At 48.4% G+C, this 27011-nt stretch overlaps 2 protein-coding genes across 2 annotated transcripts in view; both read right to left on the reverse strand.

Moving 5' to 3' along the window:
* Positions 1-555: 555 nt before the first annotated feature.
* On the reverse strand, positions 556-14596 carry SCN2B (sodium voltage-gated channel beta subunit 2). The gene is made up of 4 exons (XM_061129300.1): positions 14089-14596; positions 5140-5306; positions 4614-4824; positions 556-752 (listed from the first exon to the last, which is right to left on the reverse strand). The coding sequence occupies exons 1-4, from the start codon at positions 14156-14158 to the stop codon at positions 556-558; spliced, it is 645 nt and encodes a 214-aa protein (XP_060985283.1). The 5' UTR covers positions 14159-14596.
* Positions 14597-23856: 9260 nt separating this feature from the next.
* JAML (junction adhesion molecule like) overlaps positions 23857-27011 on the reverse strand; it is a 30567-nt gene continuing 27412 nt past the window's right edge. Inside the window, exon 10 of the mRNA XM_061145177.1 lies at positions 23857-24360. Coding sequence (XP_061001160.1) covers positions 24268-24360 — 93 coding nt within the window. The 3' untranslated portion in view covers positions 23857-24267. The remainder of the gene's footprint in view (positions 24361-27011) is intronic.

Consider the following 27011-nt stretch of genomic DNA (forward strand, 5'->3'; position numbering starts at 1 on the left):
AGCTCCGCCGGCCAAGGCTTGTCTCTGGCTGCCTCCAGCCCCGGCTCCCGTTCCTTCCACACCCAGGAAACGCACAGGTTTCCTTCAGCAAGCCCCCAAGTTCCAGGAAGCCGTCACCACCCCCGTGACGAGGCCGCCCGGGGCCTCGCGCCCCCGCCTCGGAGGGGCAGCCCCAGGGCCCTGTCCCACCTTCAGGCCCCCCCTGAAGCCACCGCCAGATCAGCCCACGCCCTGGGCAGGCTGCGCAGCGGGCTCCTGCCCTCTGTCCGCGCCCCTCCCGCAGGCCTCCTGCCTCCTCTCAGGGGCCGGCAGTTTTCACCCCGCTTCTCCTTCCCCCCGGCCCCACCCAGGGCCCACACTTCCCAGACGCCCGGCAGGTTTCTCAAGTCACAGAGAGGTGGGTCGCTCTTGGTGCAGGGGACAGGGAGGAGGGGCTCAGGAGGAGGCCCCCGGCGGGCCCTGGGTCCGGGCTCGGGGGAGGCACACGGAGGGAGGGCGGGCGGGCGGGGCGGAGGGCCGGAGCGCGCGCGGGCGGGGGCCGCGGGCCGCCCGCCGTTACTTGGCGTCGTCCGCGTTGCCTTCCCCGTCGGTCTTGCCCTCCTCCTCCGTCTTCAGGTCGTCCGTGCTCAGCTTCTGCTCTTTTTTCCTCCTCACGCACTTCACCACCATCAGCACCAAGATGACCACAGCCAGAAAGCCTCCGACGGAGGCGCCCACGATCACGGCCACCGTGGAATCGCGCTCGGGGGGCTCTGGAGAAGAGCGGAGACAGACCCGCTGAGCGCTAGGGCTGGAGAAGGGAGCCCCGCCCGCTGGCCCCTGCTCCCTGCAGCGCGCGCGGGTGGTCCTGACTTCACTCTCCTCTGGGAAAGCTAGGCAAAGCCAAAAATCTACCCAGCCTTTCAGCGCCCCGCCCACCCCATAATCCCAGGGCACCTGAAATCCCCAGGGGTGGGAGGCCCCATACTGTATCCAAGAGCATGGGCTTTGAGGCCAATGGACCCAATCTGAGTCCCGACTGTACGGCTTTCCCTTTTTTTTTTTTTTTTAAACACTTCTTTAATAACACTTCTTTGCGACCTCATGGACTATACACTCCATGGAAATCTCCAGGCTAGAACACTGGAGTGGGTAGCCTTTCCCTTCTCCAGGGGATCTTCCCAACCCAGGGATGGAACCCAGGTCTCCTGCACTGCAGGCGGATTCTTTACCAGCTGAGCCACCAGGAAATTCAAAAGTAGGAAGTCAAGAAACACCTGGAGTAACAGGCAAATTTGGCCTTGGAGTATGGAATGAAGCAGGACAAAGGCTAATAGAGTTTTGCCAAGAGAACACACTGGTCATAGCAAACACCCTCTTCCAACAACACAAGAGAACACTCTACACACGGATATCACCAGATGGTCAACACCAAAATCAGACTGATTATATTCTTTGCAGCCAAAGATGGAGAAGCTCTATGCAGTCAGCAAAAACAAAACTGGGAGCTGACTGTGGCTCAGATCATGAACTCCTTATTGCCAAATTCAGACTTAAATTGAAGAAAGTGGGGAAAACCACTATACCATTCAGGTATGACCTAAATCAAATCCCTTATGACTATACAGTGGAAGTGAGAAATAGATTTAAGGGACTAGATCTGATAGACAGAGTGCCTGATGAACTATGGATGGAGGTTCATGACATTGCACAGGAGACAGCATCAAGACCATCCCCATGGAAAAGAAATGCAAAAAGGCACAATGGTTGTCTGAGGAGGCGTTACAAATAGCTGTGAAAAGAAGAGAAGCAAAAAGCAAAGGAGAAAAGGAAAGATATTCCCATTTGAATGCAGAGTTCCAAAGAATAGCAAGGAAACATAAGAAAGCCTTCCTCAGCGATCAAAGCAAAGAACTAGAGGAAAACAACAGAATGGGAAAGACTAGAGATCTCCTCAAGAAAATCAGAGATACCAAGGGAACATTTCATGCAAAGATGGGTTCGATAAAGGACAGAAATGGTATGGACCTAATAGAAGCAGAAGATATTAAGAAGAGGTGGCAATAATACACAGAGGGACTGTACAAAAAAAGATCTTCATGACCCAGATAATAACGATGGTGTGATCACTCACCTAGAACCAGACATCCTGGGATGTGAAGTCAGGTGGGCCTTAGAAAGCGTCACTATGAACAAAGCTAGTGGAGGTGATGGAATTCCAGTTGAGCTATTTCAGATCCTAAAAGATGATGCTGTGAAAGTGCTGCACTCAATATGCCAGCAATTTGGAAAACTCAGCAGTGGCCACAGGACTGGAAAAGGTCAGTTTTCATTCCAATCCCAAAGAAAGGCAATGCCAAAAAATGCTCAAACTACCACACAATTGCACTGATCTCACATGCTAGTAAAGTAATGCTCAAAATTCTCCAAGCCAGGCTTCAGCAATATGTGAACCGTGAACTTCCAGATGTTCAAGCTGGTTTTAGAAAAGGCAGAGGAACCAGAGATCAAATTGCCAACATCTTCTGGATCATCGAAAAAGCAAGAGAGTTCCAGAAAAACATCTACTTCTGCTTTATTGACTATGCCAAAGCCTTTGACTGTGTGGATCACAATAAACTATGGAAAATTCTGAAGGAGATGGGAATACCAGACCACCTGACCTGCCTCTTGAGAAACCTATATGCAGGTCAGGAAGCAACAGTTCGAACTGGACATGGACCAATAGACTGGTTCCAAATAGGAAAAGGAGTACGTCAGTGCTGTATATTGTCACCCTGCTTGTTTAACTTATATGCAGAGTACATCATGAGAAACGCTGGGCTGGAAGAAGCCGAAGCTGGAATCAAGATTGCTGGGAGAAATATCAATAACCTCAGATATGCAGATGACATCACCCCTATGGCAGAAAGTGAAGAGGAAATAAAAAGCCTCTTGATGAAAGTGAAAGAGGAGAGTGAAAAAGTTGGCTTAAAGCTCCACATTCAGAAAACTAAGATCATGGCATCTGGTCCCATCACTTCATAGGAAATAGACGGGGAAACAGTGGAAACAGTGTCAGTTTTTATTTTGGGGGGCTCCAAAATCACTGCAGATGGTGATTGCAGCCATGAAATTAAAAGATGCTTACTCCTTGGAAGGAAAGTTATGACCAACCTAGATAGCATATTAAAAAAGCAGAGACATTACATTGCCAACAAAGGTCTGTCTAGTCAAGGCTATGGTTTTTCCATTGGTCATGTATGGATCTGAGAGTTGGACTGTGAAGAAAGCTGAGGGCTGAAAAATTGATGCTTTTGAACTGTGGTGTTGGAGAAGACTCTTGAGAGTCCCTTGGACTGCAAGGGATCCAACCAATCCATCCTAAAGGAGATCAGTCCTGGGTGTTCATTGGAAGGACTGATGCTGAAGCTGAAACTCCAAATGCTTTGGCCACCTTATGTGAAGAGTTGACTCATTGGAAAAGACCCTGACGCTGGGAGGGATTGGGGGCAGGAGGAGAAGGGGACGACAGATGATGAGATGGCTGGATGCCATCACCAACTCGATGGACATAAGTTTGAGTGAAATCCAGGAGTTGGTGATGGACAGGGAGGCCTGGCATGCTGCGATTCATGGGGTCGCAGAGTCGGACATGACTGAGCAACTGAACTGAATTGAACTGAGTAACATTTCTTTTATTAAAAACTTCTCTTAACAAAAATTTTAATTTTTAAAAAGTAAAATATAGAAAAGCTGCAGCACTCCCATATACTCTTCACAGTTTGACCAATTAGTAACATTTTGGCAACACTAACAAATTTGCCAATTTGTTTTATAAATTTTTTATTCTATATTGGAGCTTAGCCGATAAACAGTGTTGTACAGTTGTACAGTTTCACGTGAACATCGAAGGGACTCAGCCATACATGGACATGTATCTGTTCTCCCTGAAACTCCCCTCCCTTCCAGGCTGCCACATAATATGGAACAGAGTTCCATAGGCTCTACAGTAGGTCCTCACTGGTTATCCATTTTAAATATAGCAATGTCTGATTGCACTATTTTTTAAAGTTCTTTTTAAATTATTTATTTGCACCAAATCTGTTGCTGCATGTGTGATCCTTAGTTGTGGCATGTGGGATCTTTAGCGGCAGCATGCAAAGTCTTAGTTACAGCATGTGTGATCTAGTTTCCTGACCAGGGACCGAACCCAAGCCATCTGGACTGGGAGCACAGAGTCTTAACCACTGGACCACCAGGGAAGTCGCTGTACTATTTACTGTGTGACCTTAGGTACCTTACATAGCCTTGGTTTTCTCATCTGTAAAATGGGGATGAGTAAGGGTTGTATGAAGACGAAATGAGATAATGCATATAGAGAGTGTACCTGTACCTATAACTGAGACATAGTAAGTGTCCAATAAATGAAAGCTGTTCTCAGGATTCTTAAGGTCATGATCATGATGGATAGCATCATCAGGACTCTCAGAGACACAGTCCTCAAGGACTGGAAGGAGTAGAACAGATGCCTTCCACCCAGCACACGCTGTGGCTCCCACCCCTCAGGAGGGCACAGCCTCTCCCAAGGCGCCCACTAGCCCTGCTGGAGAGTAGTGGGCTGGGAATGGGCAGGCCCCCCAGCAGCTTCTCACCTTCCATGAGGACCTGCAGATAGATCTTGCCATGGCCGCGGTGGCGGTCGGGCGGGTTCATGATGTAGCAGTTGTAGGTGCCCTCATCCTCCAGCTGCACTTTTCTCAGGGTGACTGACACGTCATACTTGCTGGGGTTCCCCGAGAACTCCACGCGGTCTCGGAACCGCTCCAGCTTCAGGTTAATGATCTTCATGCGGAACTGGAGAAACTGAGTGGGGGCGAAGGACAGGACGGGGTTGGGGGGGGGCTGGATGAGCAAGGAGCTGCAAGGACAGCAGGACCCCCTCCTCCCCCCCCCCCCTTTACCTGGAAGGGAGGCAGTCACCTCCAGATCTCTGCTGCCCTCCCAGGGCCACCCAGGTGTGACAACACACCTCTGCCGATGCCCTGGGGAGCAGGGTATACCCCACCAGGGTATGCCGCAGTCCTGGTCCAAGGCAGGGACAGGTGGTGGGAAAGGGGGGCTTCATGCTGTGGGGCTCCTGCCTCCTCCCCCATCCCCTACCACCATCCCAGGGCTCACCATCTCTTCGGAGCAGTTGTTACACTCCTGGTAAGTCCAGTTCAGGGAGAACTGTTTGTGGTTCACGGTGTAGCAGGAGTTGAAGGTGCAGGACAGGCGGGCATCAGAGCCATTGAGGACGTTGAGGGTGTTCGGTACTGTGACTTCCATGCTCCTCCCTGGTGGCACTGTGGACAAAGTCACACCCAGTGAGGATTCTGGCTGACGCTGCCGGGGAGGGGAGCAGAGCTCGGGCAGCTGGCTGAGTCCCTTGTGGCTGCAATTTGTCAGGGGGTGGGGTGGAGTGGGGAGGCAAAACTCATATGGGGTGCCTGATGTGGCCCTTGGAGAGAAGTGGGGGGAAGGACAAAGCTGGGGTGAAGAGAGATCAAAGCATCCGTCAAGCCAGGGACAGACAGATGGCCTCAAGCCCTCCCTCTACCTGGCTGTCAAGACACCAAGGACTGTCATGATGCCACAGGACTGTCATGGCCACCTGATGGCTGAAGACCTTGGACAAGGCGCTGCATTGTGCTGGCCTAGGTTTCCCCTTCTTCCCACCGCTTCCAACCATCTCAGCAGAGCCCATGCCCTTCCAGCTGCAGCTGCAATGTCTCCAGGGCACGCAGGCTGGAGGACAGATGCAGAGGCCTCATCCCGCATACCCCAGGGCCGAGGAAAGCCTGTGCACTCATCCCAGCCCAGCTCCCTCCTCTTCCCCAGGGTGGGGATGGCAGCTGAACAGAAGAACAAGCACAATTCAAAGGGATCAACTGATGGGTCTACAAGGACAGGAGTCCCTTTTGGAGACATCAGGCCTGGACTGCGAAATGCCAGTGGATGAATGGACTGGATGAATCAAACTGGAATCAAGACTGCTGTGAGAAGTATCAACAACTTCAGATATGCAGGTGACACCACACTTATGGCAGAAAATGAAGAGGAACTAAAGAGCCTCTTGATGAGGGTGAAAGAGGAGAGTGAAAAAGCTGGCTTAAAATTCAACATTCAAAAAACTCAGATCATGGCATATGATCCCATCACTTCATGGAAACAATATGGGGGAAAAAAATGAAAAGTGGCAGATAATATTTTCTTGAGCTCCAAAATTACTGTGGACAGTGATTGCAGCCGTGAAATTTTTTTTAAAAAAGCTTGCTCCTTGGAAGAAAAGCTATGACAAACCTAGACAGCATATTAAAAAGCAGAGACCTCATTTTACTCACAAAGATCCATATAGTTAAGGCTATGGTTTTCCTGTAGTCATGTAGGGATGTGAGAGTTGGACCATAAAGAAAACTAAGTGCCAAAGAACAGATGCTTTTGAACTGTGGTGCTGGAGAAGATTCTTGAGAGTCCCTTGGACAGCAAGCAGAGCAAACCAGTCAATCCTAACGGAAATCAACCCTGAACAGTCATTGGAAGGACTGATGCTGAGGCTGAAGCTTCATTCCTTTGGCCACGTGGTGCGAAGAGCTGACTCACTGTAAAAGACCCTGATGCTGGGAAAGATTGAGGGCAGGAGAAGAGGATGACAGGATGAGATAGTTGGCTGGCATCATCAATTCAATGGACATGAGTTTGGGCAAACTGAGAGATAGTGAAGGACAGGGAAGCCTGGCATGCTGCAGTTCATGGGGTCACAAAGAGTCAGACAGGACTGAGTGACTAAACAACAACATAGAAGAGAAACAGTAATACTAAGTATCAATCATCCATTCACCCATATACCAAATATTTACCAAACATTTCTAAATCACCTTCTCTGCCCCCCTAGACACTCAGTCTAGGTCCCAGGGTTATTGCTGTGATGGAAGCAGGCAGAGATGCCCTAACTGAGTTTGTATTCTAGGGAGGGGGACAGATGTTAACAGGGAAAAGATAATAATGTAACTTTAGTGATACACAGCAAGGGCTGTAAATAATATAAGGTGCAGGGTGCTGTTTGACATCAAAAGTCAGGGAAGGCTTCCCCAAGGGGTGCCCTGTAGGTGACCCCCCACTCGAGTGAGGGAGTAAGAAGTTTTCAAATTTTGAAGGAATCTGGGGCAGGAGAACATCCAGAGGAAAGTTCCAGTGGTTGGAATGAGCATCACGTGTCTGGGGCACAACCCAGCAGGTGATCAAAGGGGCAGGTGGAAAGAGCTGAGGTCCCAGACTTAGGCAGGGACCAGGCTGCCATTCTTGAGATAGGAAGCCACTAGAGGGTGCCCAGGGAGCAGCTAGGAGGCACAGAGTTCCCACTAGACACGGTTCAATCCTAGCTCTGCCTTCTATCAGCTGGGAGAACGTGGGCAGGTTCTTCCACCTTCTGAGCCTCAGGCACCTCCTGTGTAAAATGCACCGATGATACCTACCTGCTGGGGTTATTATAACAATTAAATAAGACAAAACATACAAACCAAAGGGGAGAGGAATTCCCTGGCGGCCCAGTGCTTAGGACCCGCACTTCACTGCGGTGGCTGGGGGTTCAGCCCCTGGTTAGGGAACTTAAGATCCCGCAAGCTGCACAGCATGGGCCCCCAAAAATTAAAAAATAAAGCAAAAGGTAGCCTTAAATTCTCCTCAAATTCTGCCCCATAGAAGGAAGGGCTTCCGGAGCACTCTTCTGGCAGGGGCGCCTTGGAGCCTGGCCCCTCAGGACAGCCCCTTGGCCTGGGATTTGGCACAGGGCACTCCTTCTGCAGAAGCTGTTTTTTGTGCCAAGCTGCGGAAGCCCCACCCCAGACGCAACCGCACTGCAGCCTGGAAGCAGGGATAGCAAAGTCCTTCCGCTCAGCTCATCCCTCGGGATGAGTGGCCAGGGCCCAGTAGGCAGCACTTAAGAACAGGGGATGCTCTGAAACCCTGGCCCCGGAGGTCAGGACCTAACCGTAGACAGCGGGGGCAGACAGGCGGCCCCACCTGCAAGGACAGGCTGCTAGGTGTGCTGAGGTGCACGTCAGGGGAATATAAACTGGGGAGGCTGAGCCCAGAAGAACAAAGCCCAGTTCTTACCTCCCCACTCACAGCGTTATGAAAGCACCGAGCTCGGTGCCAGGCTAGGAGGAGGTGTGCGGCAAATGCCATCTCCACCCCCGCTCTGCAGAGGCGGAGGAATCTGCAGGGAAGGAGCCTGGCAGGGCCTTGTCCTGAGCTTACCTCATATCCCGGGAACACCCTGCTTCTCTAGCACCTTCCCTGGGAAGGGTCTGCCCTTTCCCAGGGCTCCTGAGCCAAAGGAGCCTCCAAGTGACATTAGAGAGTAGGGCGGGTGAATCTGGGTGACCCATCCCTGCCTCTGTCCCGCCCCAGCCCACGACATCACTCCACACACAGAACTTGAACCCCACCAGGAACCCCCTCCATCTTGTAGAAGCTAGCACTCTTCGGGGAGGTCGGGACCCTGGGGAGCGAAGGGCCTTTTCTGGCCCGCAGGAGGGAGGCAGCCAGAGAGGTGCAATGCGGGTCCCTGCGGCATCTCTACCGCACGTCCGGCAGGAGGCACCAGGCGGACACGTGTGCCCTCTAGCGGCCAGAGAGGTCAACCGTCAATTCCCAACTGCAGAGGGAAACTCAGGAATTGTATCACAACAGATCCAGCTCCATCATTTTACCAACGAGGAAAGGGAGGCCTGAGAAAGACACACAGCGGAGAGGGACAAGCCGGGGCCAGAGTCGTGGTCCCTGACTCCCTGTCCAGCGCCTACTTCCACCTGAGGTCTCCCGGGATCCCAGCTCAGGGCAAAGTCTTGACGTCCTTTCACCAATCCAGGCGCTCCTTTAAAGATGAGTAAATCATCATGCAACACAGGCAGAGCTCTGAGCAAACTTCCGGGCTCCTGATGAACTCTGCTGCTTCAGGAAAGTAGCAGAATCCACAGCTCAGGCCACAAAAGGACTTCATAATGATAACAACAAGGCACTTACCATGTGCCAGGCTCTGTTTTAACACACCCCCTACTTTCCAGGTGAAGAAATGGAGCACAAGAAAGTTAAATGAATAGCCCAAGTTCACAGCTAGTAAGTGACAAAGCTAGATTGGAACCCAGACCGCCAGGCTCCAGACAGAGAGGTTTGAGGGGTGGAGATTGCGTGAGGGTGTGGGTTTTGTTCCAAGGGGTCCCAGAGACCAGGCCACCTGCTGTCTGCAAGGCAGGTCCTGTACCATAACTGTCAGCCCCCAGGCTGGCCAGAGGGGATTGGTCTTATTTAAAATGAACTTCCATTCAGTAGGGGGCTTCCCAGGTGGTACTAGTGGTAAAGAACCCCCCTGCCAATGCGGGAGATGTAAGAGATGTGGGTTCGATCCCTGGGTTTGGAAGATCCCCTGGAGGAGGGCATGGCTACCCACTCCAGTATTCTTGCCTGGAGAATCCCATGGACAGAGGAGCCTGGTGGGCTATAGGATCACAAAAAGTCTGACATGACTGAAGCAACTTAGCACACGTGCACCATACAAGGGGAGCCCATCGTCTTCCTGGTTGTCCCATTTGGTACCAGGTCTGGAGCCTGGGTCTCCTGAATTTCAGCTCACAGAAAGGACATGATCAACAGGGGTAGAGTAAGGATGTGGCTTTTGAGCTTAGTTCCAAAACATTACCAGGGCCCGGGCCCGCTCATTTTCTCCTAGACGCATCTGGGCACCATGGGCCCCATGTCATACAATGGCCCATCTTGCAGAGATCATGAACATTTGCTCATTACCTGTCAAACACTTTCCTACAGAGACTAGAATTGTCCTCATGCCTCCTTCCAGTCTATGAGGTAGATTACTTTTTTTCTTGGTTAAAACAAAACAAAAAAAAGGTTTGTCTAAGCAGAGAAATTACCTCCAACCCTTCTGGAGCAGGAAGATCCCTTGGAGAAGGAAATGGCAACCCAGTCCAGTATTCTTGCCTGGAAAATCCCATGGACGGAGGAGCCTGGTGAGCTACAGTCCATGGGGTCGCAAAGAGTCGGACACAACTGAGCGACTTCACTTTCTTCTGGAGCACACGGTCTCCTGCTGCCCCTGACTCCCAGGTGAGTGTGACATGCAGTCCATCTCCTGGGCTGCCTTACCATTTAGACCCATCACCTCAGGTCTCCCCTCCCAGGCCAGGCCACCCCCATGCAGCCATGAGAACCCTTGTCCTTATCACCCCTCACCCCCAACCACCGCTGGCTCCCTGGTACTTTCAGGATCTTGTCCAGGCTCCTGGGCTTCCAAGCCTTTAACCATCCGGGGCCAACCAGCATCCCAGCCTCATTTCCAGCTCCCAACCCTCCACACTTCCTCCACTCCAGTGACTCCAGAGTTCTTCTGTGGTTTAGTCGCTAAGTTACATCCAATTCTTGCAACCCCATGGACTGAAGCTTCCCGGGCTCCTCTGTCCGTGGGGTGCTTCAGGCAAGAATACTGGAGTGGGTTGCTATTCCCTTCTCCAGAGTTCTTACTTTTCTGAAAACACCACCTTCTTCCACTCCTCCATGCCTTTGCACGAGTTTTTGCTCCAGGTTGGGATGCTCATTCACCCTGCTGCACCTGAGCCCTCCTGCTTATCCTGCAGCCCCCAGCTAACAAGGCATCACTTCCCCAGTGCCTGAGCCTTCTCCCCAGCCTTCCAGACCAGAAGGCAGAGCAGTATCATGGCCAAGACTGGCGCTCTCGTACCCTGCTCTGATCTTAGGCAAGATGGTCCACCTCCCAATACCTCAGCTTCCTCATCTGTAAAACGGGAGACAACAATAGGCCCTACCTCCTAGGGCTGTTGTGAGGATTAAATACTAAAACATAAAGCTCATGGCAGTGCCTGGTACATGGTCAGCCTCACCAAATGTTAGCTGCTCTTATTATCACCATTGCTGTTGTTTCATAGCACGTGTAATGTGGCATTGTTATTTATGTTCCCGAATCCCTCTGGAGACTCTGGGGAGCTGATTCTTATCCATCTTGACACCCCTGGTCCTAGAACAGTGAATGACACACAGTGGACACTCAATAAAGTCTGTAGGGGGAAAGGAAGGCCTTTTCCCCCATTTGTCCATGTACAGTGGGCTTGAGTGAGGACCAGACTCCACTTTCTAGGCCTTGCCTAACATGACCCAGGGGCTTCCCAGGTGGCTCAGTGCTAAAGAATCCACCTCCCAAGCACAGGTTCGATCCCTGGGTTGGGAACATCCAGTGGAGAAGGAAATGGCACCCCACTCCAGTATTCTTGCCTGGGAAAATCTCATGGACAGAGGAGACTGGTGGGCTACAGTGTCCACAAAAGAGTCGGACACAATTTAGTGACTAAACAATGACGACAACATAATCCAGACTTTGGTGACCAGTCCAGTGACTACAGAGCCAAGGGTCTAGAGAAAAACTCTAGGAAAGATCAATCAGTTGGATTGCTTCTAATTGAGGACAAGTCTCACGTGCTTCTGCAATGGGTACCGCAGGTTGACCAGCTGTCCCCTGCCCCTTTGTCAGCTCTACGGTCATCCTCACAAACCTAGCCTTGTCATAGCCCCGCCCTTATCACGTGTGGCATCCCCCCATCTCAGGGACTGTTGCTGCTACAGCCACCAAAGTTTCCTTGTCCACCTGACTCCTTGGCCTTGGGGTGCCAGAGCATGCCTCATCACAGCACCAACCAAGTTCAAGTTCAAGGGCCTCACTCTTGCATCCTCCCCCATCCAGGTTTGCAGAAGCTTTAGCTTCCTCCCACCACCACCTCACAGCCCACACCCTGACTTCTTCACCCCAGACTCTATCTTCCCCTGAGCCACACCCTGGTTCAGGTCCCCCAGACACCCTCCCTTTCTTCACTTAGGGAAGGCTCTCCCTCCCACAGGAAGCTCTCTCTAATTCCCAGAAGAGATCGCCTGTCCTGCTTCCCCATCTCCTTATACACTGGTCACACACCCAGCTCCCCTCTTCTTGACCGTACTTAAGATTCTTTAATCCAAATTATTGTTAGCCTGTGCTGTGCTTAGTCGCTCAGTTGTGTCTCTCTCTTTGCAACCCCATGGACTGTAGCCCGCCAGGCTTCTCTGTCCATTGGATTTTCCAGGCAAGAATATTGGAGTAGGTTGCCATTTCCTCCTCCAGGGGATATTCCCAACCCACAGATCGAACTCAGGTCTCCCGCACTGCAGGCGGATTCTTTACCATCTGAGCCACCAGGGTGGCCCGAGAACACTGGAGTGGATAGCCTATCCCTTCTCCACAGGATCTTTCTGACCCAGGGATCAAACCAGGGTCTAGTGCGTTGCAGGCTGGTTCCTTACCAGCTGAGCTAACAGAGAAGCCCATTTTTAGCATAGCAGTACCATTTCTCAAACACTGGGGGGCAGTAGAGTTCAGTGGTTAAGAATGGGCTGAAGTCAGACCACCAAGGGTTCAAATCTCAACTCCCTTTAAACTATTCCTGTGAGCCTATTGGGCAAGTGACTTATCTGTGCCTGTTTCTTTATCTGTACCATGAGAATCACAGCATATCTACCCCACATGATTACCAATTGCCTCAGGACTAAACAAGATACGCAGTGCATGGGCATGTGAAAAGCATTGAGCACCTGCTATGTGCCAGACTCAAAAAACCCCAGGCAGTATATATTCTTCAGTTCACCCAAGAAAGGTGAGTAACTTGGCAATAGTATAAAGTAAATGACAAAGGTGGCTTTAAACCCAGATGGAATCCATCTTTCTACCACCCGAGCTTCTGTAACACTCCTGCCCTGCTAATACATCCAATAATTCAGCAAAGCTTGTTTGCCTCATCGTGCAGGCTGCCAGGGGCCCTGTGCTGTCTCTGTTTAGCACTCCAGCCCAATAGCCAGCATGTATGCTAAGTCGCTTCAGTCATGTCCGACTCTTTGTGACCCCATGGCCTGTAGCCTGCCAGCTTCCTCTGCCCATGGGATTCTCCAGGCAAGAATACTGGAGTGGGTTGCCATGCCCTCCACCAGGGGACCTTCCCCACCCAGGGACTGAACTCGCGTCTCATGTCTCCTGCATTGGCAGGAGGGTTCTTTACCACTAGCACCACCAATAGCCAGCACAGCATGCCAGAGAAGGAGAGAGAAAGAGGGTTAAAGAGAGGGAGTGAGAAAGAGACTGTGACAGGGAATATTCCCACTGACAGTCCTTGGACTGGATCCTCAATTGCTACGCCAGCAATGAGTAAGTTCAAAAGCAAGAGTGAAACTACCTAGAAAGCAGGTTTGCAAGTAACTCCCTCGCCCATCTACCCACCAGGAAGTCCATGAGTGGCCAGGTATGAAATTAGCATTTGGATCTCTTGACAGTCTGCAAGGGGGGCGGTGGGGGCGGTGCTGGGCAGTTTGGAGACATGATCTAAAGGGCCACAACCACCCTCAGTCCATGAGTTGCTTTTTTTTTTTTCTCCTGATCCCTTCACCTGACCCCTCCTCCACTCCATCTGGCCCAAGCCGGAGAGTTTCTTCATCAGTGCCTGCTTCAGCAGTTCTCATCCCAATGCAGAGATCATTCCTCAAGCCTGCTTCCCACCTACGCCCCCACACACAGCAACAAATCAGTGGTACAGATTTACAGGAAGCCAGACCCAGACTCAACTTTCTGCCCCCTACTCCACCACCGAATACTCTTTTCAATACCCTAAATCCACCAGATTCTGAAGATTCACAGACATTAAGTCCCAGATCATCTGTAGCAGCTGAAAGCAAAAATCCATGAAGAGGCTCTGCAGATCAACTTACCCCCTGCCCCCACCCACACATAGGTCCATTTCAGGGAAATCCACAGAAAAATCACCTCTCTTGACACCTCGGGGAAGCACTCAGATCCCCTGACCCAGCGTTTCTGTGACCAGATCACCCCAGCATTATGCAGTCCCCCAGTCCCAGCACCTCTCTCCCCAAGGACACCAAGGGAAGCACAAGCAATGTCTTCTTTCCTGCCCCCGGCCCCCATCCTCCTCCTGTTGCAGCTGCACTTCTGGACCCCTCAGGAGCATGCAGATGTGCAGTCTGACTTACCCAAAGAGAAAAAGAGAGTGAGCCCCGTGAGACTGAAGGCAGGGCGAGGTAGCCAGGCATTTCTGTGCATTTTCAGACTGAGATGTTTGTCGGGTGGGCTAGGGGAGAGGGTGATTTGAGGGGCCGAGGGCTACGAGGGAGGAATGGTTAGATGCTAAAAAAAAAAATGCACGGATGTACTTCAAAGACACATACAACATTAAGGAAGCTTTATTTCCATCTCTCTAATATGGCCGGCTTGTATGTTGCTGCTAAAAAGAGAGAGGGAGTGTGGAAGGGAGAGAGAAAAAAGTGGATGGAGTAAATTTTGTGGTTGGTGGATTTCGAAAAGCAGGTGGGAGGGCATAAAAAAGTCTTTCTGCAAAGAAAAAAGTCCCTCCAACAGCAGCACTAAAGTATGGCCTGCCTTTCTTCTTCACTGGAATGATTGTTGGGGTTTGAAAGTTGTTTGAGGAACCCATTTATCTCAAAGCTGCTGCGGGGTGAATTCTTTTTTGTCATTTAAAAACACCCAAAAAAGGAGATGATAATTTTTGTTTACTTGGAATGGGTTCAGGAAGTAGGCTGGGAGATTTTCAGGAAGTAAGAACTTCCTCATTTTTCTAGCATTTCCACTGAAAACAGAACAGCAGATTGGTGTAAAAATGTCTAAGAGACCTTATAATCAAATGTAATGTGAACTTTTGGGGAATCCTGATTCAATCAAATCAATAGTAAAAAGACATTGTTGAGATCACTGGGGAGAAAACAAATATGGACTGGGTGTTAGATTACATTAACAAAGAATACTTCATTTGGGGAGTGTAATAAAAAAAATTGTGGTTATGTTCTTTAACATTTTTCTGTTATATACACTGGAATGTTCATAGTTGAAAAGATAGGATAGATGAAATTTGCTTTAAGATATTCCAAGAAAAAAAATTATGGGGGGAGGTCAGTGACATAGGAGACATAGTAGTTGTTGACTGTCGAAACTAGAGATGGATGCAAAGGTTTACTGTATGTTCACTCTTTTGTTGTGCATGTTGGAAAATACTTCCTTTGAAAAAAGAAGAAGAAGGAAATAAGCTAAAATCGTAAGAGAATTTGGGGTGTAGTACCCAGTCTTCCAAGGAGACATTTGAGGAGAACACAGATTCTCATGCAGCCACTACACGCACTTGTGATGGGCCACTGAAGAATCAAGAGAGAGCCACTTGCTTCTTAGAGCATTGACTGTACCAAGTCTGAGCAAGTCTCTGCCTCGTTGTAAGGCTGGAAGAACTGATTTCTTCTCTCTTCCTTAAGTTTATTTTTTCATTGGAGTATAACTTCTTCACGATGTTGTGTTGCTTTCTGCCGTACAGCAACATGAATCAGTGTATACAAACGTCCTCTCCCCCTGGAGCCTCCCTCCCTCCTCCCATCCCACCCCTCCCGGTCGTCACAGAGGATGAGTTCAGCCCCCCATGTTACACAGCAGCTTCCCACTAGCTGTCCAGTCTACACATGGTAGTGAAACAGGAGACAGATGCTCCACCCCAGGGTAATGCAGTTGGAGATCCATTCCCTGTGGAACAATATAATATATACATATATATTAATAATATAATTCCCTGGTGGCTCAGACAGTAAAGAATCTGCCTGCAATGCAGGAGACCCAGATTCGATCCCTGGGTCGAGAAGATCCCCTGGAGAAGGGAATGGCTACCCGCTCCAGTACTCTCACCTACAGAATCCCATGGACGGAAGAGTCTGGTGGGCTACAGTCCATGGGGGTGCAAAGGGTTGGACACAACTGAGTGACTAACACAACAATAATAATTGTTGTTGTTCAATAATTATATGAACTATTAATAATATATATGATTATATATTCATATAATATTCATTATATATGTGAATAATTATATGAGTGAATTATAATTACATGCTGTTGTTCAATAATTACAACAATAATAAAAATGATATAATACTGTAGCCCACCAGATTCCTCAGTTCATGGAGTTCTCCAGGCAAAAATACTGGAGTGGGTAGCCATTCCCTTTTCCAGGGAGTCTTCTCAACCCAGGAATCCAACCTGGATCTCCTGCATTGTAGGCAGATTCTTTACCATCTGAGCCACCAGGGAAGCCCTAATATAATATAAGAGCAGGATAATTAAGGGAGGAGGCTGGGCCCTGCCTAGACCACATATTTCTCATTCTTGAAGTCAGGAGATCTCCCCAACCACATGTGCACAGAAAGGCTCCTTGGAGGTTAAAGGGGGAGTGATGTCAAGGGATGCTCTACCCACAAGCCTTTGTGGTAGAATTCATCATGGCTAAGAGATGCCAAGGAACACCCAGGACTGATCTTTAGGATGGACTGGTTGGGTCTCCTTGCAGTCCAAGGGACTCTCAAGAGTCTTCTCCAACACCACAGTTCAAAAGCATCAATTCTTCAGTGGTTAGCTTTCTTTATGGTCCAACTCTCACATCCATACATGACTACTGGAAAAACCATAGCCTTGACTAGACGGACCTTTGTTGGCAAAGTGATGTCTCTGCTTTTTGATATGCTGTCTAGGTTGGACATAACTTTCCTTTCAAGGACTAAGCGTCTTTTAATTTCATGGCTTCAGTCACTATCTGCAGTGATTTTGGAGCCCAAAAAAATAAAGTCTGACACTGTTTCCACTGTTTCGCCATCTATTTCCCATGAAGTGATGGGACCAGATGCCATGATCTTAGTTTTATGAATGTGGAGCTTTAAGCCAACTTTTTCACTCTCCTCTTTCACTTTCATCAAGAAGCTTTATATTTCCTCTTCACTTTCTGCCATAGGGGTGATGTCATCTGCATATCTGAGGTTATTGATATTTCTCCCAGCAATCTTGATTCCAGCTTCGGCTTCTTCCAGCCCAGCGTTTCTCATGATGTACTCTGCATATAAGTTAAACAAGCAGGGTGAAAATATATAGCCTTGACGTACTCCTTTTCCTATTTGGAACCAGTCTGTTGGTCCATGCCCAGTTCTAACTATTGCCTCCTGAGCTGCATACAGGTTTCTCAAGAGGCAGGTCAGGTGGTCTGGTATTCCCATCTCCTTCAGAATTTTCCACAGTTTATTGTGATCCACACAGTCAAAGGCTTTGGCATAGTTAATAAAGCAGAAGTAGATGTTTTTCTGGAACTCTCTTGCTTTTTCGATGATCCAGCGGATGTTGGCAATTTGATCGCTGGTTCCTCTGCCTTTTCTAAAACCAGCTTGAACATCTGGAAGTTCATGGTTCACGTATTGCTGAAGCCTAGCTTGGAGAATTTTGAGCATTACTTTACTAGCATGTGAGATGAGTACAATTGTGTGGTAGCTTGAGCATTCTTTGGCATTGCCTTTCTTTGGGTTGGAATGAAAACTGACCTTTTCCAGTCCTGTGGCCACTGCTGAGTTTTCCAAATTTGCTGGCATATTGAGTACACCACTTTCACAGCATCATCTTTTAGGATTTGAAATAGCTCAACTGGAATTCCATCACCTCCACTAGCTTTGTTCATAGTGATGCTTCTTAAGGACCACTTGACTTCATATTCCAGGATGTCTGGCTCTAGGTGAGTGATCACATCATCGTGATTATCTGGGTCATGAAGATCTTTTTTGTACAGTCCTTCTGTGTATTCTTGCCACCTTTTCTTAATATCTTCTGCTTCTGTTAGGTCCATACAATTTCTGTCCTTTATTAGCCCATCTTTAACTTGAGCCCACTCAAGTTACCTATGATATTAATAGTTAAGGGCAGGGTCAGAGTCAAGACTCAAGCTGTAGTCTGTGTGAAACACTGCATGTATCCAGTAATCCACATCACCTGTTACGAAGGGGAGAGACATGAGAACTTCCCTTGGGTTGTTTAGAGACATAGGGAAGAGAAAACCAGAATAGATGTAGCAAGATGCCTCTGTGTGTGTGTGTGTGTGTGTGTGTGTGTGTGTGTGTGTGTGTGTGTGTGTGTGTGTGTGTGTAACAGAATGCAGAAAGAGACAGGGCACAAAGGAATCAAATGAGAGGCCAGCACAGTGCTCAGCTCAGAGCAGACACAGGTGCTGCCTAGCTGCCCAGGGTACCCTGAATGAATGAATGAGTGAATTTGGAGAGGGATGGGACATTATCCACATTATCAAGAAGGCAATGAGATCTAGCCCAGGCCGCTGAAGCTGTCCTAGGTTGAGGAGGAGTGAAGTGGGTCAAATTTGGGTGGCAGTTGCTGAAGGCAGAGATGTGGGGAGAAGACCTCTGAGCTTATCTGTGCCTGGATCTCACAGAGACTCTGTCACCAAAGTGCCTCTCTCACTTCCCCAGAGTCTGGCACTAGCTGGCTCTTTCACAGAGCTCACAGCCCAAAGGCAGAGAAGTCAGAGAAGGACAGATGGGGTAGCCTAGGAGAAAAGGGTCTCCTGGTGGCCACAACCCTCAGATCCCAGGCCTCCTCTGCCATCAGCCTGGCCTGGCTCTCAGGTGCGCTCACAGGGATACACCGGCATGGCCCAGGGGCCCCAGCTCCCCCCCAGCCCCTCAGCCCCGTCCCAGTCTGCAGCACCACGCTGCCGCAGGCACATGTCAGGCGGAGAGTTTTAGTTTGATGTAGCCGGCCTCCTCCTTTTTCTTAATGCTGTTGAGCATGCCCGTGAGGCCCAGGAAAGCTGCTTGCTTACCCAGCTCCCTTGGTCTCACACTGGGTCCAAAAGCTTCTATTTGGGGGACATCTAAGAGACAGATCTAGAAGTTCCTTTGCCTCTATCCAGAATTTGGCTAGGAGAAGCCAAGCCTGTGACTTAGTATAGCCTTTGTCCAATTCAGCTCTCCAGGACCAAGAGTCAGAAGGCAATGGATCAGGGGAGAGGCACCCTGGCAGGGTGAGTTGGGAGGAGAGCAGACCTTGAGCCTCCCCACAGCTCAGCCGGGCTTCCAGATGCCCATCTGCTTCAAAAAGGTATGCCTTCCCCCAGGAGTCAATAAAAGCCTGGGAAGCAGAAACTCAAAGAGGTAATCAATAGTTTGCAAAACGAAGACACCACTATTGGAGACGGGCTATCTGGGGAATGAGGCCCTCTTTTCAGCATTTCTACCCAGTGCCATTTAACCCTGAAGACTGGATTAGACAGCACTCAATTTTCTATCCTGCTGGTGGGAGAATGTTACAAGTAACCCAAAGGAAGGTGGTTTCCTTTTACCTTTGGAATTCTTAGTTGAGGCTACAGAGAGCCTCCCTGGGTACCACTGTCTTACTGGACCAGCATCCTCAGCTTCACCTGGGAGCTTCTTAGAAATGCAGAGTCACAGGTCCAACCTCAGACCCAAAGAATCAGAATCTGCATGTTAAACAAGATCCTTAGATGTTTCTTGAGCACATGAAAGTTTAAGAAGTAATGCCTTCAATGAATATTAAAAGGTTTGCATCCCAGAAGCAAGAGGCAGTGCAGAGGCCAGGTATGGGAGGCTGGGAAGAAGGGGCTGGCAAGCAGGAACAAGCTTAGGATTAAATGTGTACAGCACCAAGTGGCCTGCCCAGGAATAACAATTTCACTCACCTTTCTTCTCTGCCCCGACCCTTCCCAAGCCATTCTGCACCAGGCAAGGTTCGAGGCTTCTCTGACCCCGTGTAAGAGCTTCACATCATGGTGTCTCGACCTTCGAAGTTTCCTCCTCCAGGAATGCCCTTCCTCCCCTGTCTGCTCAGCTAGCTCCTAGTCCTTCTTCAAAAATCTACTAAATGACTTCTCTGGTGGTTCAGTGATTAAGAATCTGCCTGCCAAAAATATAAGGGACACAGGTTTGATCCCTGGTTCAGGAAGATCCCACACACAGTGGGGCAATTAAGCCCATGAGCCACAACCACAGAATCACACGTGCTGTAGAGCCTGCCTGCCACAGCTACTGAAGCCCATGCACCCTAGAGTCTGTGCTCAGCAACAAGAGAAGCCACCACAACGAGCAGCCCGTGCGTTACGACTAGAGAGTTGACCCAGCTCCCAGCAATGAAGACCCAGTGCAGCCATAAACAAATAAAAAATAAATATATATTTTTTTAATCTGATACAAAGTAACTCCTTCCTTGTTGTACCTACATACTTCTCTCTGTGATGCTATGACTGACCCTGGGTCCGCTCACTCATTTATCAGTTCCTTCATACAACAAACTCAAATATCTAATGTCCCCTATGTGCCAGACTCAAGGCTAGAAAGTAGAGACATAGAAGTGGATGAGATACAGCTCACTCTTTGAGAGTTTACCTTCTAGACAGGGAGGTAAATGTATCAACTCTCATCTACAGTATCCCTGGGATTGCTTGAGCCAGGGACTATTGTCATTTTTTGTTTACATATCTTACCTCCCCAACTAGACTGTTGTTCCTTAAAGACAGGGCTTCTGTCTTATTCTTCTTAGTTTGTGTTAGGCCACTATTAGTCCCTGAGCAGATGAGAATGAATGCATGAATGAATATCTATTTCATATCTTGGGAAAGAGCAGAAACTCCATCAACCTGACCTTCCACAGCCAAAGTGTGGTGGAACCAGGTCTGGGAGCTAGGTTCAGCCACCCCATTCCCTAGGAATTCCATTCAGTGAAGGATTTTCCCACATGGAGTCAGATACTGCAACACTCACAGAAAAGACCTAAAGCAGATTCTCTAAAGAGTTTAAGACCTCTCAGAGAAAATAAAGCCCACACCCATGAAACAATTAGAAAACATCAAATGATAAAATCCAGTAAGTGTAGAGACAAGTAGAAACGGACAATCACCCGAGCGAGACTCAAACAGGTCCTTGAAGAAATGTTTATTTGGGCAGGTAAGAAGAAAAAGGGAATTCTAGACAGGGGAACACCAAGAGCAAAGGCTCAGAAGCACAAAAGACAAAGGTGTGTGAATCATGGGGAAAAAATGGGAGGTGTGGATGGGTAGACAAAATGGTGCCCAATGTCAGAAGGCCATGAGCATACAGTGTGGAGTTCAGACAAGGGTTCTGGGAGTTCTGGGACAAAGTAAATCACTGTTGCTGTCACCATCTAGAAAATATGAAAGGGTTTAGCTTTCTGTGAAAACTCCAAGTTCCCTTATTTTTTGGTGAAGAAGGGATGTTTCAAGAGTTGGCTTTAAAAAAAAAAAAAAAGTGTTGGTTTTTATAGAAGCGGTAATGGATCACCTGATCTCCCTTGAGGAAGAACGAAGCACATTTGCAAACCAACTTGCCAGGACAGAAGGTCAGGAGTTCTGAGAAACTTTGTTTATTCTAAGAAGATAACTGGTCTGGGCTGGGACAAAACTTGCAACCTAAGGTTGTCTAGGTCTAAGTAACTGAGCCAAATCAGTGGCAGGATGACCACTTCCAAACACACACACACACACACACACGTACAAAGAGCTGGTGTTTTATTAAAGAAAATTCCCAGTGTAGACATGTAAGCACACAGACTAGCCAAGAGCAGAAAGAGTGAGGTGGCAAAGAGAAACAAAGACTGAAGCGCTGGCAGAAGGCAGAAGCCTTTTAAAGGAGGCACAGCTTCTGCAGGTTCTCAGGGGACAGGCTGAACTGTTTTCAGTTCCAGTAGCCAAACTCTGATGGTGCCAGATTCTCCATTATTCCTGGGTGGCCCCACCCCCTCCACCCTTAGGCTGCTTTCTGTTGGCAAAAGTTTGCTTGCTTCTGGAAGCCTTTGAATATGGGAGCATCTGGTGTTCTAGAGACTTAAAATACTGCAAATTCAAGTAACATAACTGCTTGGATCTACAAGGAGATCCAGCTTGCTCCATCTCCAGCAGGCGTCCTGCCCTTCAGAATGTCACCCCTCAGAGCTATGCAAAACCCTTCCCCAAGTTTGGCTTCCTAACTCTTTCTTTGGATGAGAAGAAGGACTTAGTTATTATATTTAGGGTTGCAGGGCTTCCTGCCCATAGAAATAAAAAATAATGAGATGGGGACTGAATCATCAGATGACAAATCCACTGGGGAAAACATACTGGAAGGGAATGGAGGATCCAGACCAGGCTCTAGCCCCTAACCAACCTCATTTAGTTCCCATGATTATTTTCTATCAGGCAAATAGCCTCAAAGAATTGACATAAACTTTGTCATGTTGAACAGAGAGTAAGAGGCAGAGCCAAGATTTAAACCAGGTTTTTTTCACTAGAAGCCATTCCCTACACTATATGCCTTCAAGGTCCTGAATTTAGTAGACAACCACCCCTAAGCAAAGGGCATAGGGGGCAGGCAGGTCTTTCCCATGGGCCCCTTCAGGGCTATTTTCGTTTGGGGCAAAATTGTATTTGACAGCTGTGGACTTGCGCTCCCAACCTTGACTCCATGCCTGTGTGTAAGAGGAAGATTTGTGGAGAGGCAGAGTTGAGAGAGAGAGGAAGACTTCCTCTTCTTCCTCCTCAGAATGAAAGCTTAACCTTGAATGAATGGAATTCAAATTTGATGTGTGTAAGTCAAACCCTGGAGGGGTATGTGCACACTTGCCAGGGCAAAGCGTCCTCTGCAGGGAGGAGCACATGGAGAAGCTGCCCAGCCCACTCAGCCCTTATCCCAAGTATTCCCTTCTACTCAGAACAACAGATGTACAATCACCATCCATCCACTTCACTCGGTATCCTGAAGGTTGACATCACATGAAAACAATATTTGAGGAAATAGAAAAGGGCCCCTCAGCTCAGGAGAGCATGTTGCCTAATAAGTCAGAAAGGAAACCACTTCCTCCCCATGAACTCTTAGTATATGAAAGAAGTCCCCCCATCATGTCAACATGTGTCGCCTCTCTGGTATGTCTTGGACAGGATATTGCCTTCAATCCACATATTGTAAATTATTGACATGCTCCTTATTGAGAGCTAAAAATGAGGAAGAAACAAGTCATGACTCTTAGCCATGGCTGAACAAAAAGAGGCTTCAAGCCTCCAAGTGCAGACCAGAGGACAGTTGGTAAAAGAGAAAGTTAATGATTAGTGTGTTGTGGAGGGTCCTTGAAATCTGGAGAGTTAGGGAAATCACTCAAAAATGTAGCTCTGGGACTTCCCTGGTGGTCCAGCAGTTAAGACTCCACACTTCCAATGGAAGGTGCATGGGTTCGATCACTGGTCAGGGAACTAAGGTCCCATGTGCTGTGGGGTGCAGCTAAAAAAAATTAAAAATTACCTCAACTTGAGATTGGATCAGAAATCAGAGACCCACAAAAGATCTGCTCTTTATCCAGGCCCTAAATGGCTAAGAGGGGAAAATAAGACACAGTACATGAGGCAGGCCATATGGGAGTAAAGACAAGGAGATCTGAGCTGAGACCAGACTAGAAACAGGAGTTCAGAACCAGAGGATTTAAAAAAAAAAAAAAAAACTAGCCTTATTAAATCTTACTGCATTAAAGGAACCAAAAAGGAAGGAATCTCACATTTCAGACCAAGAGTTAAATCAGTGGCTGTCCACTTTGGTGACCCAGGAGCGTCGTTTCTGAAAAAGACAAGTGCTCCAGCTCCACCCATATATTCTATCCAGACCTCTGGTGGGGCCAGTCAAGAGCCACCAGCCACTCTGATATCCAGCCAGCATCAAGAAGCACTGAGTTACATCGAAGAGATGTATTCATGCCCCACTTCCAACCCATTCACACCCCCAAACTTCCTCAAGCCTCAAACCAGCCCCCAATGTATGAGTCACAGCAGGGCTTTCTTCCAGTCCCTTCAGTTGTTTCAGGAATTCCCAACTATAGATTCTTCACCAGCACTCCACATGCCCTTCAGCCAGGGTAGAAACACAGCATGATTGCCACAGACTGCATTTATTTAGGGATCATTGGCCAAAGGAACAATCATTTGGGGTAGTTTTTATCTCTGTGATTCCTCTCTGGAACCTTCCACAGAGAGCACTGTCCAAGCAAAGGGTCTGACCTGGATGCTCAAGGCCACTGCAGCAGCTGACCAGGGTCCCCGGGGCCAGGGTCTCACTCCAGGGGGACCACGTCCATGCTCCCCCTTATCAGCCTGTCTTCCTCCAGGCCTGTCTGGTCTCTGCTGGGCTTCGAGCCCTCCAACTTCAGCCCTCTACCCAAGCAGTGAGGCAGGAAGAGGACTGGGAGGGCAGTGGGTCTGAAACAACTGCTACATGGATGGACTCAGGACACACAGCAAAGAGAGTCTCTGCCTCAGCCAAGGGTGAAAGGACCACCCCTTCTTCTCAGAAGGCTTGCTCTGTTTTTGCAATTCCCCCAGTTGACCTTTTGTCTGGTGGGCTAGTTGGTGCTGACCTCAGAGAAGGCCAGACTGGGTGCTGTGGGGAGAGAGAAACAAAGCATATTTGTAAGAAGCATTTCAATCATAATAGTTACCATTTATTGAACTCTTCCCATCTGTCTGGGCTAGTTCTGAATTTCACATGCACTATCTCATTTGTTCCTCACAACCCGAGAGGTAGGTTTTATTAATATTTTCCCCATTAAGGATGAGGAAACTGAAGCTCAAGAAACCAAGTTACCTGCCCAAGATGATCCAGCTTCTAAGTCAGGGTAAAGATGCGGACCCTGGTCTGTCCAACTCCAAAGCTAGGGATCTTAACCATTGCGCCATACAGCCTCAGAAAGAGGACATGGTATGGTGCCCCTCCATTTAAGTAAATTTAATAAAAAGGCAAAGGTTCTGGGACTTCCCTGGCAGTCCAGTAGTTAGGACACAGGGAGGTACAGGGGGGAAGGGTTCAATCCCTGGTTGGGGATTTAAAATCCTGCACACTGCAGGTGTAGTCAAAAATAAAAATCAATGTAAAAAAAAAATCCATGATGAACAAAAAATTTAAAAAAAAATTTTTAAGCAAAATTTCTTTGTTACCCCTGCTCTCTATCAGATAACAGCCCCCTACCTAAAGTCTCAAACCAATGGTACACAGGCCAGAATTCACCTACAGCCTTGTGTAATTTGACAGTGTTTTAGAATAACTTGATGAGCCCCCGAAGGCCTTTGAGTTTGTGGCCCTGGTCTCCCATCACACTTGCTTTATTGGATCTGTTTCAAGGGGACATGGGTGCTGTTTTCTGCAGAGTTTAAATCTCAAACACCTGGCACTAAACATGAGACGCTGGCACTGAAGCTGGCTCACTTCTCCATCATCTCTGTCCCACAGAGTGTCTGCAAACAGTACCACCCAGGTGACGGACACAGATCAGCAGGCACCGTTATCAGCAGGTCTCTAAGACAAGGTTCTGGCAGTTACTGTAGCATCACATGGCAATGATGGGAGAAGGATGGGGGGAGGGGGAGTGACTATATTCAACTTCAGAGGGGAGCCCGTGTTTCACTTGGTGGAGCAAGGCCAGATTCTGATCTCACTCTTCCCTGGCAGAACCTTTCTCTGTTGCAATCATCTGGGAGTCATGTGTCCTTGGAGCTGGTATAACAGGAAAAAAACACAAGCCATCATCCTATAAACAGAGGAGGCCAGCCTTCCTGAACACAGTAGAACACTGTTCCCTGCATGGCTGGGGTGCCTATTGTGAAAGTCCTTCAGTTGGAGCCGACTCTCTGCGACCCCATGGAGTACACAGTCCACAGAATTCTCCAGGCCAGAATGCTGGAGTGGACAGACATTCCCTTCTCCAGGGGATCTTCCCAACCCAGGGATCGAACCCAGGTCTCCCACACTGCAGGCGGATTCTTGACCAAGTATTATTTATCTACAAATAGCATCATGTCCCTCGCCAGCTCATTCCTTTTGTCCTTACGCCTACTCACTACACAGCCAGTGTCTTTTCTAGGTGCTAGACTTTCCTGGAGAGTTGAACAAAGAGAACATAGGAATCAGACTCTGTATTATTACATGAAATCCAGCATGCAGCCTTCCAGCAGTTGGATTATGTCAAGGTACAATAAGTCACAGAGTTAAAAAAATCTAACAGTTGAAAAATACTGACTTTAAATGCAACTGGTGGGTAAATTTAGTTTAGAGCTTCCCAGGTGGAGTTTTGACTCAATGGACATGAGTTTGAGCAAACTCCAGGAGATAGTGAAGGATAGGGAAACTTGGTGTGCTGCAGTCCAAGGGTTCGCAAAGAGTCCTCATGGGGACATGACTGAGCAACTAAACAACAACAAATGTGGAAATACTCTGCCTGCCAATGCAGGAGATGTGGATTCAATCCCTGGGTCAGGAAGATTGCCTGGAGCAGGAAGTGGCAACTCACTCCAGTATTCTTGCCTGGAGAATCCCATGGACAGAGGAGTCTGGCGGGCTACAGTCCCTGGGGCCGCAAAGAGTCGGATGTGACTGAGCGCACACAGGTAAGTTCAGTAAACATTGTAAATTATAGGAAAATACCAGTGAAGGAGAAGCCCACAAGCTAACACTGAAGACATGTAACACTCCAGGATATACTAGACCGTGTATATTTCAATATACGTTGGCCACCTAGAATTGGAGCCAACTAGAAATCAGTGTAAAGATAGAACCATTAGTAATCTAAGGAATTCTAAAAGATATGTGCAGAGAAGAGGTCATACTCAGAAATGTAAAAAAATAAAATTTAATAACATGATAAAGCAATTAGCAAGTATATAAAACATCAGAATGGGCTTCCAGGTGGCTCAGTGGCAAAGAACCTGACTGCCAATGCAGGAGACACAGGTTGGATCCCTGAGTCAAGAAGAGCCCCTGGAGGAGGAAATGGCAACCTACTCCAGTATTCTTGCCTGGAAATCCCACGGACAGAGGAGCCTGGTGGGCTACAGTCCATGAAGTCACAAAAGAGTCGGATATGACTTAGTGACTAAACAACAATAAAATATCCCGACACCATAGGAAAACTGTAAAGGCTATGAACAAAGGAGCATTGGGTAAAATAGCATAAACAGTAGAGTTCTCATAGTTAGTGCTGCATCAAATTAAGAATGCTACTAGCATAAAAAGACTTGGGGAAAGACATGTAATTCATT

Source organism: Dama dama, chromosome 1, assembly GCF_033118175.1.
Source record: "Dama dama isolate Ldn47 chromosome 1, ASM3311817v1, whole genome shotgun sequence".
Lineage (NCBI taxonomy): Eukaryota > Metazoa > Chordata > Mammalia > Artiodactyla > Cervidae > Dama > Dama dama.

What these genes read in the sequence shown, in the direction of transcription:
- SCN2B (XM_061129300.1), bottom strand. Translation starts at nt 14,158, where the DNA reads ATGCACAGAAATGCCTGGCTACCTCGCCCTGCCTTCAGTCTCACGGGG. An exon ending in ACAACTGCTCCGAAGAGATG is followed by an intron (nt 4,825 to 5,139) that starts GTGAGCCCTGGG and finishes GCCCCCACTCAG; the next exon opens with TTTCTCCAGTTCCGCATGAA. An exon ending in TCTGCAGGTCCTCATGGAAG is followed by an intron (nt 753 to 4,613) that starts GTGAGAAGCTGC and finishes GCTCTTCTCCAG; the next exon opens with AGCCCCCCGAGCGCGATTCC.